General features: G+C 58.1%; 1 protein-coding gene across 6 annotated transcripts in view; it reads right to left on the minus strand.

Annotated features, from left to right (window-relative positions):
- Positions 1 to 3,223: 3,223 nt before the first annotated feature.
- The window catches only part of Inf2 (inverted formin 2), a 28,064-nt gene continuing 15,800 nt past the window's right edge, over positions 3,224 to 15,487 (minus strand). For 2 of the 6 annotated variants that reach the window (XM_074067039.1, XM_074067035.1), the window contains 15 exons: positions 14,732 to 15,460; positions 13,998 to 14,143; positions 13,853 to 13,914; positions 13,323 to 13,425; positions 13,015 to 13,100; positions 12,479 to 12,579; positions 11,601 to 11,671; positions 11,424 to 11,531; positions 10,986 to 11,056; positions 10,294 to 10,414; positions 9,777 to 9,941; positions 9,443 to 9,545; positions 9,103 to 9,264; positions 7,931 to 8,575; positions 7,489 to 7,849 (listed from right to left, as the gene is read on the minus strand). In XM_074067039.1, the coding sequence (XP_073923140.1) occupies positions 7,764 to 7,849; positions 7,931 to 8,575; positions 9,103 to 9,264; positions 9,443 to 9,545; positions 9,777 to 9,941; positions 10,294 to 10,414; positions 10,986 to 11,056; positions 11,424 to 11,531; positions 11,601 to 11,671; positions 12,479 to 12,579; positions 13,015 to 13,100; positions 13,323 to 13,425; positions 13,853 to 13,914; positions 13,998 to 14,143; positions 14,732 to 15,460 (2,759 nt within the window). In that variant the 3' untranslated portion in view covers positions 7,489 to 7,763. Of the gene's footprint in view, positions 4,776 to 7,401; positions 7,462 to 7,488; positions 7,850 to 7,930; positions 8,576 to 9,102; positions 9,265 to 9,442; positions 9,546 to 9,776; positions 9,942 to 10,293; positions 10,415 to 10,985; positions 11,057 to 11,423; positions 11,532 to 11,600; positions 11,672 to 12,478; positions 12,580 to 13,014; positions 13,101 to 13,322; positions 13,426 to 13,852; positions 13,915 to 13,997; positions 14,144 to 14,731; positions 15,461 to 15,487 lie in introns of those variants that run through there. The other 4 variants (XM_074067038.1, XM_074067037.1, XM_074067036.1 and 1 more) reach the window with 4 other exon arrangements.

The following is a 15,487-nucleotide window of genomic DNA, read 5'->3' on the forward strand; positions in this document are numbered from 1 at the left end:
CCGGGCCCGGGACTTCGGGGTTCCAGAAACTGCTACGGTTTGTAAAAGGGGAGTTGCGTCTTCACCTTCCTGAAAGGTTAGCTCGGGGATGCGCCTGACCGCCCGTGAACCCTTGTCCCGATCAGGCGCGCGCCCCCTGGGGGCCGCGGAAACACTTGCCCTATCTGAGGACCGAGTGCCCCCCATCAGCCCACACATTCACTCCGCACCCCTCTCCTCTCCTCCCGCCCCACCCCGCTGACTCAAGGCTTGCTGCGGCCCTTGTATGGCCGTAGCCAGCGGTGGGCTCTAGCACCAAAGAGGACTTCCAGCAGCCCTTAGCGCCTAAGTGTGGGATAAAGAAACTCGTGCATTCTAGATCACCTGATGTGCACCAGCAGGGTGGGGCCCAGGTTTCCAAGAGGCCACACTCCGGACTTCCGTCCAGTCCCAGCCCAAGGGTGGACTGGAAGCTGGAAGAGGAAGGTGGTGGGGTGTCTAGCTCCTGGGCTCTGAGCTGGATGCACAGCTTTGCCTACCCCTCACACCATTCTCAAATGGATATGGGCTGGGAGGAGGCCAGCTGTGGTTGAGAGGGGGGACCTAGGAAGGGTCCTGGGTTCAGAAGATGCCCTTCCTTCCCTCCCTGGGCAACTCCCAGTGCAAAAGGTCCCCAGAGCCTGTTACCTGACCTCTGAACCGGGTTCACAGAGTGAAGCTCCTAGGCCTGTGACAAGAAGACCAGGGAGACTGGACACTCACTGTAAAGAATGTCCTGGGCTGTACTGGCAAAGGTCATGGCAGAGTTACTGACTCCAATGCATTAGAGGACTGTACTGCCCACTCCCTCTGTGGCTTGCCCTCTCTGCTGTCTCCTCTCTACTCATTTTCCCTTCCTCCCCTTCCTTCAGCCTGGGAGAGAGGGGCTGTCCTCAGCTAGCCTCATTACTGTGCAGGACACTTGACCCTCTAGGCCCCTGTGTTTCACTTGGGGAACTCGTCCCCTGGGCTCAGCAGTCAGGGAGCCTTGAGCTTCAGGACTACATCCCAAGAGGAGAGCCACAACCTTTATGTGCAGACTATACCTCTTTGCTTTCCTCAGTGCCACCAGGGGAGATAAATGGGGGTGGAATGTAGACTGAACAACCCTGGCCACCATCACCCTGGGAAACTGATGGGACAGGGCCAGGAGAACCTGGTTTAAGGTTTGATTCCTGGAAAATAGAGCAGGCTGAGGATGGCTAACCTCAGGCCTGGAGATGTATATGGCCTGGTGAGCCTGGGTGTTTGGGGGTGGGTGGGGACAGCTACTGTAAAGGTGAGGAGGGGGAGGGACCGTAGCAGGAGAAACTCAGGAGGTACTGGAGCTTTGTTTCCAGATAACACTGAACATTGTGAATGTCCAATTTGAATATCACATCAGGAAGCGTACTTGCTGTTGTCCCCTCAGGGTAGTGCCCAAGGCCTGCGAAGGGGGCACGTCTCCTCTTCCTGGGGAGACCTGGGGTCCTGGTCCAGCGGTGAGTTGAGGCTTACAGGTGCCAGGGAGGTAACTTGATGGTCCCACGGTGGGGGTTTAGACCGACTGTAGGGCCAAAAGCTGGCCCTGGGGCACTGACTCCCCAGGCCTTGGGACTGACTATAAATAGCAGAGGGCCCGGATTGGGGGGGTTGTTGCTTTTCTAAAAACAGCCCCATCCAGGCCCAACAGCTGGGGCCCTGCCAGTCACATGGCCCAGCCTGAATTAGAACACCCCTACCCCTGTGTAGCCTGCCATCAAAGTGGTGGGCAGCATGAAAATCACCAAGCTCAGCGGCTCTGGGCTTTGCTGCTGGGTGACCGCAAGCTTAGCAGGTCTAAAAGGCCCTCAGGGGTGCACGGGCTCAGCCACCTGTGGTCACTGTGGTCTGGAGCCACCATGGGACCAGGTCATCAAGGTGGCTGGAGACACCCAAATGCCGTCAGATGTCCACACAGGCTGGCATCCATGAACCTGCAGACGCCAGCCATTCCAGTTTCTTTTGGGCTAGCCTATTAGCTGCCTTCCCGGTGGGCAGCGAGGAAAGGCTGCTTGGAGGCAACCCTTTGTGTGGCCAAGCCCTTCTTCAAACAGGGGGTGATAGCTTGGCAGGCCCAGCATGGACAAGGGCAGGGACCCCTGGACACCAGGGCAGTGGCTCCAAGAGCATACCTACAGTATCAGTCAGAACAGACGCAGGTGCTGAGAGGACTCTCTGGGAGTCCTCAGGACACAAAGCCTATCTCTGGCCTCTTGTGGACATCAACAGCCACTGGGTCACTCTGGTCAGAAATATGTGGCTTCTCCCTACCCCCGCACGAGCCAGGACCCTCCGGAACAGGTCCATGCTCTCACATGGGTGAACCTCAAAAACATACTTGAAAGAATCCAGCCACAAAAAGAGACATGTTGAATGACTGTGGGTATGAAATGCCTAGAGAAGGCAAATCCGTGGAGAGAAAGCTCGTTAGTGAGGCAGGCGGAGGGAAGTAGCTGCTGAGGGAGTTTGAGGGTAATAGAAATATTCTACACCTGGATTGTGATGGTCGTGTAACTGTTGTGAATTGGCTGGGAACAATCACTGTGTGGTCCTTACTAGCAAGACAGCTAGCCTGTCTTGCAACTGTGGTTGGGGGCTGCTCGCCACGTGCCCTGCCCTGGTGTACAGGGTGCACAGGTGAGCCTGCCTTCCTTCCCCAGGGCTCTCAGAAGATGCCTGTTAAGTGACTGGGTATTTACATGCAGGAAACAGGGCTGCTATGAACCATTTGGGAAAGCAGAATTACAGTGCTGATCTTAAACTGGTGTGGCCCTCGTGTGGCCTCATGCCTGCCTTGTGCACAGACTCCCTGGCCAATGCTCAGGGAGATTCTGGGGGGATAATCTGGCCCAACACAGGCTGCTGGGAGAGGGGGTGGGTGGGTGGCAGCTTCCAGAGAGGGCAGGAGGCCTGGGCTAGCTAGTGCATGAGGTGTCTGGGCATAGGCAGTGGTGCGAGAAGCATTCCCTGTCTGTTGGAAGCAAGGCCCCTGCTGTGGTACCCAGCTTCCTCCGGGGCTGAGGCTACCCAGATGGAAGGAACCCTCCTTCCAGCAGGGCTCCCCTGCCTGGGCCCTTCACCAGTACCTTCTAAGTTCACCACTGTTCCCCACTCAAGGCTGTTGCCTGGTTTGATTCTAGGATTATACTGATCATGACCACAAAAACACGGGCCAGACCCCCACTCACAACTTTTTAGATTTTTATTATTTTTTTGGCTGTACTGGGGATTGAATCCAGGGCCTCACACTTGACAGGCAAGCAAGCATTCTACCACTTGAGCCACGACCCCAACCCCATTTAAAATTAAAAAAAAAAAAGTTTTTTTTGAGATAGGGCCTTGCTAACCTTGCCTAAGCTGGCCTTGAGCTCCTAATCTTCCCGGCTGTCTCCCGAGTAGCTAGGATTATAGGCATGAACCACTATGCTTGGCCGACTTTAAAAAACTGTGACAGGTATTTGTTGTATACTCTTCCCCTTCACTCAGTGTTGCCCTCCCCCACACTGCCAGCAGCAGGGGTGACCCCCTGAGGGAGACAGACAGTGCCTGTCCTCTGGCCCCAACCTGCTGTCTGGTGGAGACATGGGGTGCTGGAGGATCTGGAGACCCAGAAGAGTGCAGTGGACCAGGGAGAGAGCCTGGACCTGGCATGGGGCACAAGCCCTACCCTCTGTACACACCACCCACACAATGCTTCCCCACACCAGCTCCTCCTACCCCACTTTACAGGGCAGTAGGCCTCACTGGCCACTCGCCTACCCACTACCCAGGCACTAGTGCACACTCTGGCCTACTCACCCACTTCCCACCCTTCCATCAGCCCATTCTGTTCACGCCTTGCCTATCCCCCATGACCCTGCAGTGCTGTGAGGGGACGGCAACAGAACAGCCAGGACCTTCAAGCATTGTCCAGCCCCTGCCCCACCCCTCCCCTGACGCCTGTGGTCTCTGAACCCAGCAGTCATGTCAGGCTAAGTCTGCTCTTTAATGGCCAATGCCCCCACAGGCCTCCAGGCTTGGCAGTGTACACCTGGAGGGCAGGGGGCTGGGCAGACTGCCTGCTGGGTGGACACTAAGGAAGGCAGCAGCTGCTACAGTCAACCTATAGACCCTCAGAAGGACCTTTCCTGTCCCCTGAGATTCCCCCTGGCTGGGCCAGCCATTCTCTGTTGACAAAATGGCCAGTGTGGGTGGGCCTAGCTATGGCCATGAGGCAGACTCCGCCCCACCCTTGGTCTGGCATGCTGCGATGGGGCCAGACTCCAAGGGTAGGGGCCTTGGCCTGCTCATGGCACTAGCCTGCTTTTTCACCATCCCTAACTCAGCCACCTCAGAATAACGACAGAATCATATTTCAATTAAAAACCAGCCAAGCTGATGGAAGGCAGGGTTGAGGAAGTTGGGCCCATAACAGAGGGCTCCATCTCCCTAGGACCAAGGGGTAATGCAGCCACAGACAGGAGGCCCCGCCTCTGTGGCACGCACAGTGCGGGGTTGTGGTTGTGATTTACAAAGCAGACCAGGAGGCTGTGTGCGTGCAGATGATCCAGGGGGTGCCAGACCAGGCTCAGCCCTGATGCCCAAGGCGGGCCCAAGGGGAAGGCACAGAGTTTCAGTTTCGCAGGGCTCAGTCCCAGCCTGGCCCCAAGGGGTCTTGCTACGAAGCACGTCCAGCACCTACTGCTGTGCTGAGGCCAGAGCAGGAGCTCCCCTGGCTTTGGGCCTGGGCCTGAGGCCTGTTGGAGGAAGAAATGACACAGTTAGGAGCAGCCTTGCAGGAGCAGCTCTGGTGCCCACTTCTGGGTCTGAGCTTCCTGCACTCCTCCATCACCACTGCCAAGGCTGTGCCATCTCAGGTCTGCTCTGACCCCAGTCTCTCTCTCTGGGCCAGCAAAACTCATCCAAGTGGAGAGTGGCAAGATGAGGTCAACAGTCTGGCTCCTGCACAGGCTGCATCTCAGTGAGGCTTGGCACCCTCAACCTGCTTCCCTCCTCTGTGGTGGGGTCCATGTAGCACACTGCCTACATTTTTCTGAACCTTAACCTGGAGCTCCCTCCATCACTGCCCACTGGCTTCTTGTGCTAGACTTGGTCCTGCCTGCTCTTTCTCCAGGTGAGTACTTAGGTGGCAGCTCCTCACCTGGCCCTGCAGACCCCTGACCCCAACACCCTTTGTGCTATCTGGTTTGAAAAGCCTGACCTCTCTGCTACCTCAGAGCTGGGTGAGCTTCCAGGGTCAGGGACAGGCTCAGGTTTGAGAACTACTGCTCAGGAGACAAAAGACTACTCTGAAGGACTTCAGTGCAGTCCCTACTGCAGGTGGCCTGGAATGGTCAAGCAGGGCCATGGCAAATCCAGGAACCATGGGCTGTGCCAAGGAGAGGGGCTGCTTAGAGAAACAGGACAGGAGCTGGCCTGTTGGGCCCACTGAAGACTCACATAACTCAGACAGAAGGGGGAGAGGGAAAGGTTTAGAAGGGACGGTGGACAGGAAATCTTGGTACAAACTGTGGTGCCATAGGGTCAGGAAGAGGGCACTTGGCTGTCAGGATCACTACAGGCTGCACCATGGGGAGGACTATGGAGACTCCTCTAGCCATGCGACCAGTGCAGCTATCAAGAACAATGGGACCCAGGACCCCTAGCCCTTCCTTGGTGCTTGGTGAGTTTGTGCCCCAATTCAATGGATACTTGGGGGGACACACCCAAAGTCAAGGTATCTTCTAATGTGTCACATTCAGTAAGGCAAAAGGGGGCTGAAATGTGCTAGAACAGAGGACACCAAAGAGCTGTGACCACCAAACAGTATGCTTCTGGATAGGACCTCATCTCCAAGAACTCAGAAGCATTGGCTACAGAAGGTACTGCTGGAGGGCCAGGTGTGATGGCACACTCCTGCAATAGCAGCTACTTGGGAGCTACTTGGGAAGACTGTAGTCTGAGACTGGCCCTGGCACAAGTGTGAGACCCCATCTGAAAAACAAACTCAAAGCAAAAGGGCTGGGAGGGAGAAGGTGGGCTCTTCCTCCTGCCCTAGGCCACTGGAATGGGCTCCTGGTAGGTTGGGTCATGCCCACACTGACCCAAGTGATCCCAGGAGTGGAGCAGCCATGACACCTGGCACAGTGATCTCTCATTGGACCGTGGCTACAGGGGACTCTGGCTCTGTAAACCCATGACCACATGCTGCACTACCATTCTCCCCCCTCCACCCCCACATGGGACAGCAGGTGAGGTGAGGCTACAAGGTCAGTCTAGCTCTGGTGGGATCCTAGTGCTCTTCTACAAAGTAGGCTGGTGTTTCAGTCCAAGGAGCCAGGTTCAGATGCTAACTCTGGGCAGCAAAGGACCCAGCAAGCCTGAGGACTGGGCCCTATAATGATGGCAAAGTGTAAAGTTCTGGTCTTGCCTCCACTGTACCAGTAGACCTCACTCATGTGCCTTGATCCAAGCCACTGGCCCAGCAGTCACCAGGTCCCAGTGCCAGGGCTGGAGGTGCTAGGATTCTCTCAGCCTGTGCCCTTGGAGCTCATGTGTGGGCTGGGTTTTCCCACCCTCTGTGCTGAATCTTCCTCCATCTGGTGCAGGCTGGGGCCAACAGGGCCCAGGCTGCTCCTGCCACATCTCTTGCTTCTCAGTTATGTCCTGCCCATGTACAAAGTCCCAGAAGACCTACGGAGCCAGCAACTAAACAATTATCTTGCAGTCTTTAGTACTTGGCCATAGGGAGCAGATGAGGTCCATCCACCCTTGTCCCTGGCAGTGTCTACCCTTGGGACCATCCCTATCTTCCCAGTCTTCCTGGGGAAGTGCTTGGCCAGCATCTAGGTGACAGAAGAGTTGGAGTAGCCCTATCACGCCTAGCCCTGTGCACAGACTCAGAGTGAAGCCATCCCCTGGGGAGCTGGGGTCAGTAAAGCCACAGAGTAGGCAGGGCTGTGATTAGGGCTAAGACACAGACAGAAGCAACCTTAGCCCATCCTGCTGGTCAGGAGATGGAGCCATCCCCAAACACCTCACACTGTGCTCACAGAGGCTCTGGTGTCCCACTCCAACAGGGAGCCCAGTTTGGCTCTGTCTACTCCATTCTCTGGAGCCCATTTGCCTGGAGGCCAGCTCCAAGGTTGCATCTGGCCATGACACAGGAGACCCTGGGCAAGCAAGGCTTGGCTGGTGACCTTCCCCAGCAGGGGCAGGGACAGTGAAGGAGCCCACCACCGAGGGCCACAGGAGGGGGATGCTGACACACTTAGTGGGCTGGAGAGAAGCCAGGGTTAGTGTCCAGGAGGATAGGCAGCAGGCTCAGACCCCAGCACCCGCTGCCACCGTTAGTTTACACAGAGCACTGGGCTGTGTACATACCTCACTGGATCACACACAGCCTTTTTGTTTTATTATCATCAGAATCAGGGGCAACCTCTGCTTTCAAATAAAAGAAACACACTCAGCAGCTTATCACAGGCCAGCAACCCTGAGCTTGGAGCTGGTGAGGGCCACTGGGGCCTGACCAGCCACACCAATATCCCCAGTTCTCTAGCCACTGAGCCAAATGCAGCTATAACCTGGCCTGGTGCCAGATCTGACACTGCAGCAGCTAAGGCTTAAGGGGCCCCCACCCGCTTCCTGCAGGATGGATGTGAAGGCAAGAATTAGTGGTTAGGGTGCAGCAACACAGGCGGTGGCCCCAAAGCTGCTCTCCTGTGTAATATGCAGTGTGCCCAGAATCACCCTTGCTCCTGGATGCTGGTGGAGCCCGCAGCACCCCATGGGGAAAAGAGACCAGCTGGATGGCCGGAAGAGGTCCAGGGCCCTGGTGTGGGATGGTGAACTTTGACCATGTGGCCAGACTCCCCGAGCCCCGCTTGCATGCCCTGATCTCCCCCCAAGTTACCTTCCTGGCTCCTCGAGGGGCGCTTCTTCCTTCGCTTGCTTGTCCCCTTCGAAGCCCAGGCTCGGGCCCTGGGGAGGGTGCCAGACCCTGAGGAGTCCGTCACTGCATCCTCAGAGAAGGACTTGTCCAGGGATGTGTCCAGGGCAGATTCTGGGGCTGTGTCCTCCTCGTCCTCATCACCACCACCAAGGCCTGTAGTAGGGAGGCTGGCACTGCGGCCGTGGACAGTTGTGTACTCTGGTTCCTCACTTGTGCTGTCTGCTTCAGCCTGGTGGACACTGTGCAAGGCTGCAGGGTCCTTAGTGTTCTGGCATAAGCTCTCTTCCCCAGGGGGCTTGTTTCCGGAGAACTGGATGGGCTGCAGGGCCCGAGAGCCTCCCAGAGTCACTGGCCAACCCCCCTCAGAGGGCTGGGGGTCCAGGCTGTCCTCAGAGACCAGGACATCGCTGGCATCAACATACCAGGAGGAACACCTCTCCAGGGCTGGGGGACCACCCTCCTCCTTGGAGGGCTGGGGACTGGGGGCCACAGCATCTATAAGATCCCAGTCCTGTGACTTGCCAGTGGCTGCAGCATTTGGACCAGGCTCTGAGGCATGGTGGCCTGTGCCATTCACTGGGCCTCGTACAGGGTCACTGGTGGCCACTGTAGATGGAAGGTGTGTCAGTGAAGGGCAGAGCCCAATCCTGAGCCATCCTGGCCCTGGAAGGCTTCCTGATCTCCCAAACTTGTCTAATGCCCCCAGTGTGGCTTCCCATAGGCTGGACTGGGCCCAGTGTCCTTGCTCTGTTCACACATGGGACAGCTGGAAACGTCCAAGTGAACACATATGCTCCCCCTGTCTGCGGAGCCCCAAGGATGCCACCAGGTATGCTCTCTCCCAGTCTGCCTGTCCCACAACCTCAGGGTCTCTGAGCCCCAGGGGCATCTGTCCATGGGCCACCAGGCCTTGTCGATCCTGGCGGCCCAGGGGTTGAATGTCCACATCAGCAGCAGAGACCTCTATCCAGGCTTCATCGGAGCTTCCCCTGCCTGGTCAGTCCCTCTGTTGTCCCCTCCCTTAGTGCCCCAGGGCAGCAGGGGGGAGGGCTTTCCTGATGTCCCAGAGGGCTTCCTCCACAGGGTGGGGACGGTGGGAGGGAAGGTGGGGAAGAGGCAGGCCAGGGTCTCACCTGGTTCTGTGGCCCTCGGGGGGTCTGCTGAGGTTGTCCTGCTGCCTCCTTCAGTGTCCCCCCGGCCACGGGCTGTCTTCCGCAGCTGGAAGCCTTTCCTGATGTCCGCCAGCAGCGCATCGATGACACATACCTCCTCCTGCCTCCCGGGCCCCTTCCTGACTGCAGAGCCAGAGAGCCTCAGAAAGCCACTCAGTGGCCCTCGAGCCCACCCCCTGGCCCCCAGGGGGGCAGCCCTGTAAGAGTTGGGGGAGGAAGGACAGATGTTCCACCTAAGCCTTCCCCTCTGTCCCCATCTGGGTCCCAGGCCCTGTCTTTCTCCATGTTGCCCCAGCCTCACCAGGCTTCCCATCCTCGCCCCTTGGCCTCCGTGCCTCCTCCTCCGCCAACTGCTGCTTCCTCCTCTCTGCCTTCATCATCTGCTCCTTCCGGTCCTTGTTTTCCTGCTCAGGCAGACAGGTGCCTTTTCACCCCAGTCCTCCAGCCCCCTGCCAGCCCAGTAGGCCTGGGTTTAGGGCATGGTGGGCATGTTCCTGCCCCAGCAGCACCAGGTGCATTCAGCTCACACAGCTGCATCCACCACCACCTCCATGTTGAGGGGTGACTTCTCCATGGCGAGGGGGCATGAGAACCCACTTTGCTCTTAGGCAGCCCTTTGTCCTTCCTGGGCTCACCTTTAGGGCACGGGTGAAGAGGTCCCGGAAGGTCTTCATGGTGCTGAATGTGTCCTCCAGGGACAGTTTCTGGGGGTCTTCACACAGGTAGTCGGCCAGTTCCAGCTTCTTCTGCTCGATGGCCTCGAACACCTCATCCAGAGCCCTGGAAGCTTCGATGCTGGCCTGGGGGCATGGAACTTTGTCATTACCCAGTTATTCTTGGCTAGGGACCCAAGGGCAGGGTGGGAGGTAAAGGCTAGAGGCACAGGCCCCACAGGCAGAAGTCTCAGTGCAGGATGGGACCTGTGCCCTGGGTCTTGCCCCAGGATCAGAGAGACCCCTTTGCTCAGGAAACGGTAGAGCCAGGAAATAGTGAGGCCATCCTCGGAGCCCCTCTGCTGTGCTTTCTCCTATCTTGGCCTCCACGCTCACCTGCTGCTTGCCCTGGCTCATTCTTTCACCTGGCAGGTCCTAGACTCAGTGCTGCCTCCTTGGCCTCTTCTGCCAGCCCCAGAGTCCCCTTTGCCCAGCTTGCCTTAAGACGCTCTGCATACTGCTCCTGCACCTCTGGGACAGAGGCAGACACCTTCCGCTCCGTTTCCAGAAGCTTCTTCAAGTTGGCACTGGCCTCTGAGTGGATGATCTCCAAATTGATCCTGAAAGGCCACGTCAGGGGCAGCTGATACACAGCCACGAACGGCCCTCACCTGCACACCCCCAGGACGGTGGAGCCCTCACCACAGCCCCGAGTACCTTGCAATTTGCACACTCCAGGTGCCAGGCTCAAGTCAGCTTTGAGGCCCCTGTGTAGGAGGCTAGGTGCCCTATACAACGGGTGCTCACTGCCTGTGTTGGAACCCCAACTCCTCCTCGTGGTTAGCCAGCCCTCCTTGCCTTGAAGCCCAGCAGCTCTTAGACCAAAAAAGCTTCCCAGCCAGTGGAGCCCTGGAATCGGGTGTCCAGCTGCCTTTCAGAGCTTCCCGCAGGGGATGGGACCCCAGGAAGGTGACACCACTTCCTGAAGCCTCAGTTTCCTCATCTGCACAATGAGGGTGCATGGCCTTGTTCACAGGCAAGGGTAGCCTTGTAAAGAGGCCATGCCAGACCAGGTCACCCTGCCCCCTCTAGGCCTCATGTCCTTATCTAAACCGGATTGTGCAGTAGCTGTATGACCACACAGGTCAGGACCTTGGGCTGCTGAGGAGGTGGGCAGGTGAAAGCACCTACCCTGCTGCTTGAGCGGGCTGCTCCAGGTCCTGGGGCAGCTGCAGGAGATCTGGGTGGCTTGTTTCTACTTCCTGCAACAGGATGTGTTCTGTGAGACCCATCTTGGCTTCTCCCCGGATCTGGGTATGCCCCACCCAGTTTTAACCCTTGGTAACTAAGGCAGGAAACCCTCAGTCCTAGGGCCTGCCTGGGGCCTCTGAGCCTTCCCATGAGCGTAGCTGTGATCTTAAAGCTTTTTTTTCCTGTTCTTAAATACTGCCCCACTCCAGACTGGGGCAAGTATCCTGGAGAGGCCCCTGGAAACTGCAGGAGGGAGATATGCCAGGGAGATCCAGCAGGGCAGCTCAGGCTGAGGCTGCTTGGCCAGAGGCCAGTAGTGGGCAGTGGGGCTGGGGCAGGGGCAGGGGCACTCTACCCTGCAGGTCCCCAGTGGCACACCTCTAGCACATGATGCAGTAGTGTCACACGGTTCTGCTGGGACTTGGTCTCTGTGAGCTTCAGCAGGGTGCTGATCTTGAAGCCGTCAGCGTTACCTGTGTGGCTGCCCTGTGAGGGGTGGGGAATGAGTTCTGCTTCCAGGAGGACTGGGCAGGCCACAGAGCAGCCCCGACTTACATAGTTGAGGAAATTCCCAATTTTCAGGATCAGCTGGCAGAAGATGGGTAGCCGGTGGCTGGTGAGCAGGCCTATAGACAGGTAGGCACGGCTGAGGGAGGGGACCGAGGACTGAGGCCCCCTCCCCAGGCTCAGCTCAGCACTAGGAAGGACATGGAACAGGGGCAGGGACAGGGGCAAGGGCAGGGCTCTGTGGAGTATGGCCTCTTCATCACCAACATGCTCAGGGGCTCTGGAAGTCTCGCCCCAAAGTCAGCGTTCATTGAACCCTCACAACTCCAGCAGATGATGGTCACCACACTGTCCTCTGAGTGAGGACACCAGGGTGCTAAGAAGAACCTTCTGGAACCTGTGGCCACCTTGATTCTCAACTGACCATCCCTTGAGGCTGTAAGGAGGACCTGCCTGGCTTCCTGGCTGAGAAGCTGAGATGGGAATGAATATCCACTGGGTGTGCCTAACAGAAATGAGCTGCACATAGGCCATGTGGACCTAAGTCCCTGCCCTGTGGCCATGCAAGTCCCAGCCATTCTTTGTTCACAGACAGCAGTGTGTGTACACGTGTATCTGAATATATGTGCACGTGTATGTGATTGCGCGTGAGTACGCATGCATGCTTGTGTCTGTGTGCACGGCATGTGCGTGAGGCTCAGTGTGTGTGAAGGCATGTGTATCTATGCGTGTGCCTCAAGTGGCAGCAATGGTGGTGACAGGGTGGCTTCTGGTGTGGGGGGGTGAGGGTTGGCACACTCAGGCACGCTCAATGGCTATCACGACACTGGCTGCAGCAGGGGCCCAAACTATCTTCTCCCGCACACGCCTGTCCCTCCTGCACACGCCTCCTGCCTGACCCCTCGGTCTTCCTGGGCCCCACTCACTCTTGCAGGCGGTGAGCAACAGCTGGGCCTTGGGCCGCACCATGTCCAGCACGATGGCCGTGCCTTCGCAAAGCAGCATGCACTCCACTCGCAGCTGGTAGCTGGGCAGTACAGCAGGGGATCAGGGCCAAGAGGCTTCCCCAGGCCTCCTGGGCTCCCAGTGCTAGGGCTCAGAAGTCTGCCAGGCATGGAGCTCTGACTTTGGTGGGCAGGGCACTCCTGGGCCTGCCCCCAGGACAGAGGGGCCTGGGCAGGGACCTAGAGGAAAACCCAATAGCCTTCGCAGCCCTGGAGGCATGGGGGCTGCCCAGTAAGATCACAGCCTCAGCAGACCCCTTCCTTGAGGGGAAGGGCTGAGATGAGAGGCACGAGTGACATTTGGAAACCGGTCTGCATGACTGCCTCATTCCTCCTGGAACTCTAACGAGGTCCACGTGGCACCTCTCCTCCACACCTGGGCTTAGCTCCCACCTTGCTCTCCCTGACCTTTCCTTCCCTGTGGGCTGCACTCTGGGTCCTAGAGCTGCGATGCTCACCAGGGAATGTCCAGCAGGAGGACGTAGAACTGGTCGGCATTGGCCAGCTTGGCACGCTCTTCTTTGAATGCACGCAGGTTCTCAATCTGCCAGAAGAAGGCCCATGTGTAGGATCCCACACACAGCACACCAGCTCTCCCCAACTCGGGAAGCCCTGCTGGACTGCTGCAGGCCACAACCTGCTCACCTGGCCTGCACCCACTCATACTGGCAGGGCTCTACAGCTCCTCCTGGGCTCTTTGCTAGCGAAGGGTGGTGCTGGGACCCTCCCCTTCCCTGCTTCCTTGGTGGGCCAGGCCCTGGCTCACCTCATGCTTTTCCGGAAGGAGCTTCAAGAGTTGTTTGAGAACCTCCACGTCAAACTTGGTTGTGTCACCGGCCCGAACCATGGCAGTGACCTCCTCATTGGAGCTGGGGAGGGTGAGAGAACAAGTGTGAGGGAGTGAGTTTCCCAACCTCTCCTTGTCTGCTTCCCTCCCAGAGACCTCCAGGAGATGGGAGGCCAGCTCAGGGGCAGCCAGCAAACTCCCTGGCAGAGCCCAGTACCTAATACCTGAAGCAGGGAAGACCTTGGGGACTGAGAGGCAGGGTCAAGTCCTCACCCTAACTTGGTCATGGCTTATCTGTGGCCTTGGGGTCTGCAACAGCTGCTCTTTGGGCACCAGTTTTCCCCAGGAGCCTGGACTGGTGGCCTTTAGGGGCCCTGGCTGTGGTGGTCTGTGACCATTACCCATTTCCACCTTGGGGATGGAGCATGCACTGCCCAAGGAGGCCTGCAGAGGGCACCGCTGGGTAGAGCTAGAGGCTCAGGTGAATGCTTGACAGCTGTGACACTCACCACTTAAACTGCTTCAGGAAGATGTTGAGATTCAGGCTCTTCTTGGAGTCCAGAAAAGTGACCTGGAAAACCCGCCCCTGGCTGTTACCTGGAGGGCAGCATAGGGTGACCCCACTCCCTGGATCTAGGTTCATCCCTTTCCCACCTCCTTGGGCTCCTTCCTGGCTGGAGCAGCTGAGGGCTCCTTGGGCTTGGCCGTGGGGAAGGAGAAGAGCCGCTCTATGTTGGAGAAATCCAGCTCCACCACCTCAGTGCCAGGGCTGCTCAGCGTCGCCCACATGGAGTTGCGTTCTGCAGGGGAGGGGTAGGTGAGGAGCACTGCCATGAAGCTCATTTTTGGCCAGGGCCTGGGGTCCTGTGTCTGGTGGGCATAGTTCTCTGAGGGCTGTAAAGGATGTTTTGCCTGGAGTCCAGCCTGGGTTGAGCGTATAGCAGGTACTTAACAAGTACCTGACAAGGAAACCGCCGAGCCACTGTCCTGCCATATGCATGCATGTGGACACACGTGCATGTGTCCATCCTGGCAGGCAACCTGGTCTCTGGCTGGCCTTGGGCTTAGCTAAGCACCAGAGCACTCTCAGGACCCTGGGTTCTGCGCACAAAGGGGCCTGGCAGGGAAGGGCAGGGACTGTGGCATCAGAGACACGCATTGCCCACAGGGACATGTGCAGGATAAGATGGTTCTTGGAAGTGGCCTCTGCTCTGCTCCTCCTAACTGAGCCCTGAGCAGGGACCAGGCTGCCCAGGCCATGCAAAAGCAGGCACATGCATGGCAGGACACACACAGTTGAGACAGGCAGGTGAATGCATATGTCACGAGTGTATCTGCCCCTCTCAAGGGGCGGCTGCTCTAGTTTGGGGACAGGAACAGAGCCTCACCTTGGGCCACATTGGATGGCAGCTTCTGCCAGTTGAGCTTCTTCATGCGCAGCGTAGGCGGATTCACCCGCCGGTGACTGGGGACCCAGGCTGAGCCCAGGCCGTGGTCCACTTGGGCCACAATGATCTCCTCCACACCACCCGCCACAGGGGGGAGGGAGGTGCCAGGCAGAGGGGGAGGTGGAGGGGGTCCCCACCCTATTCCTGGTGGTAGGGGAGGTGGAGGAGGTGGGCATCCCATGCCTGGGAGTGGTGGAGGGGGTGGGGGCAGGGTGCGGAAGGAGCCGGGCAGGGGTGGTGGGGATGGAGGGGATACTGGTAGATTCGCGGCTCCAGGGCCTGGCAGGGGTAGGGGTGGGGGTGGAGGTGGAGGGGGTGCTGAAGGGAATGTGGCTCCCATGCCTGGCAGGGGAGGTGGGGATGGAGGGGGCCCAGCAGTGGAGCAGGGGAGTGGTGGTGCAGGTGGGGGTGGGCTGGGTGCAGTTGGCTGTGGAGCCATTTTGACACTGGAGCTCTGGATGTTGATCACATGTTGGCAGGCAGAAGCCAGTGTTGGCTGCTGGTCCTCCATGGCAGCTGTGAGGGCAGCTGTGTTTTGAGAACTGTCCCTCTGACTTTGGCCTAGGTTGGCTTGGACACTCTTGTGGGCTTTGTCCAGGGAGCTTGGTCGGGGCCGCCCTTTGACAGATAGCAGTCGCTCCACCACCTCCTCCAGGGTGCACTCCTGGGCTGCATCAGGAAGATAGCCAGGGTCGC

The sequence above is a fragment of the Castor canadensis genome, chromosome 3, assembly GCF_047511655.1.
Source record: "Castor canadensis chromosome 3, mCasCan1.hap1v2, whole genome shotgun sequence".
Classification (NCBI taxonomy): Eukaryota; Metazoa; Chordata; class Mammalia; order Rodentia; family Castoridae; genus Castor; species Castor canadensis.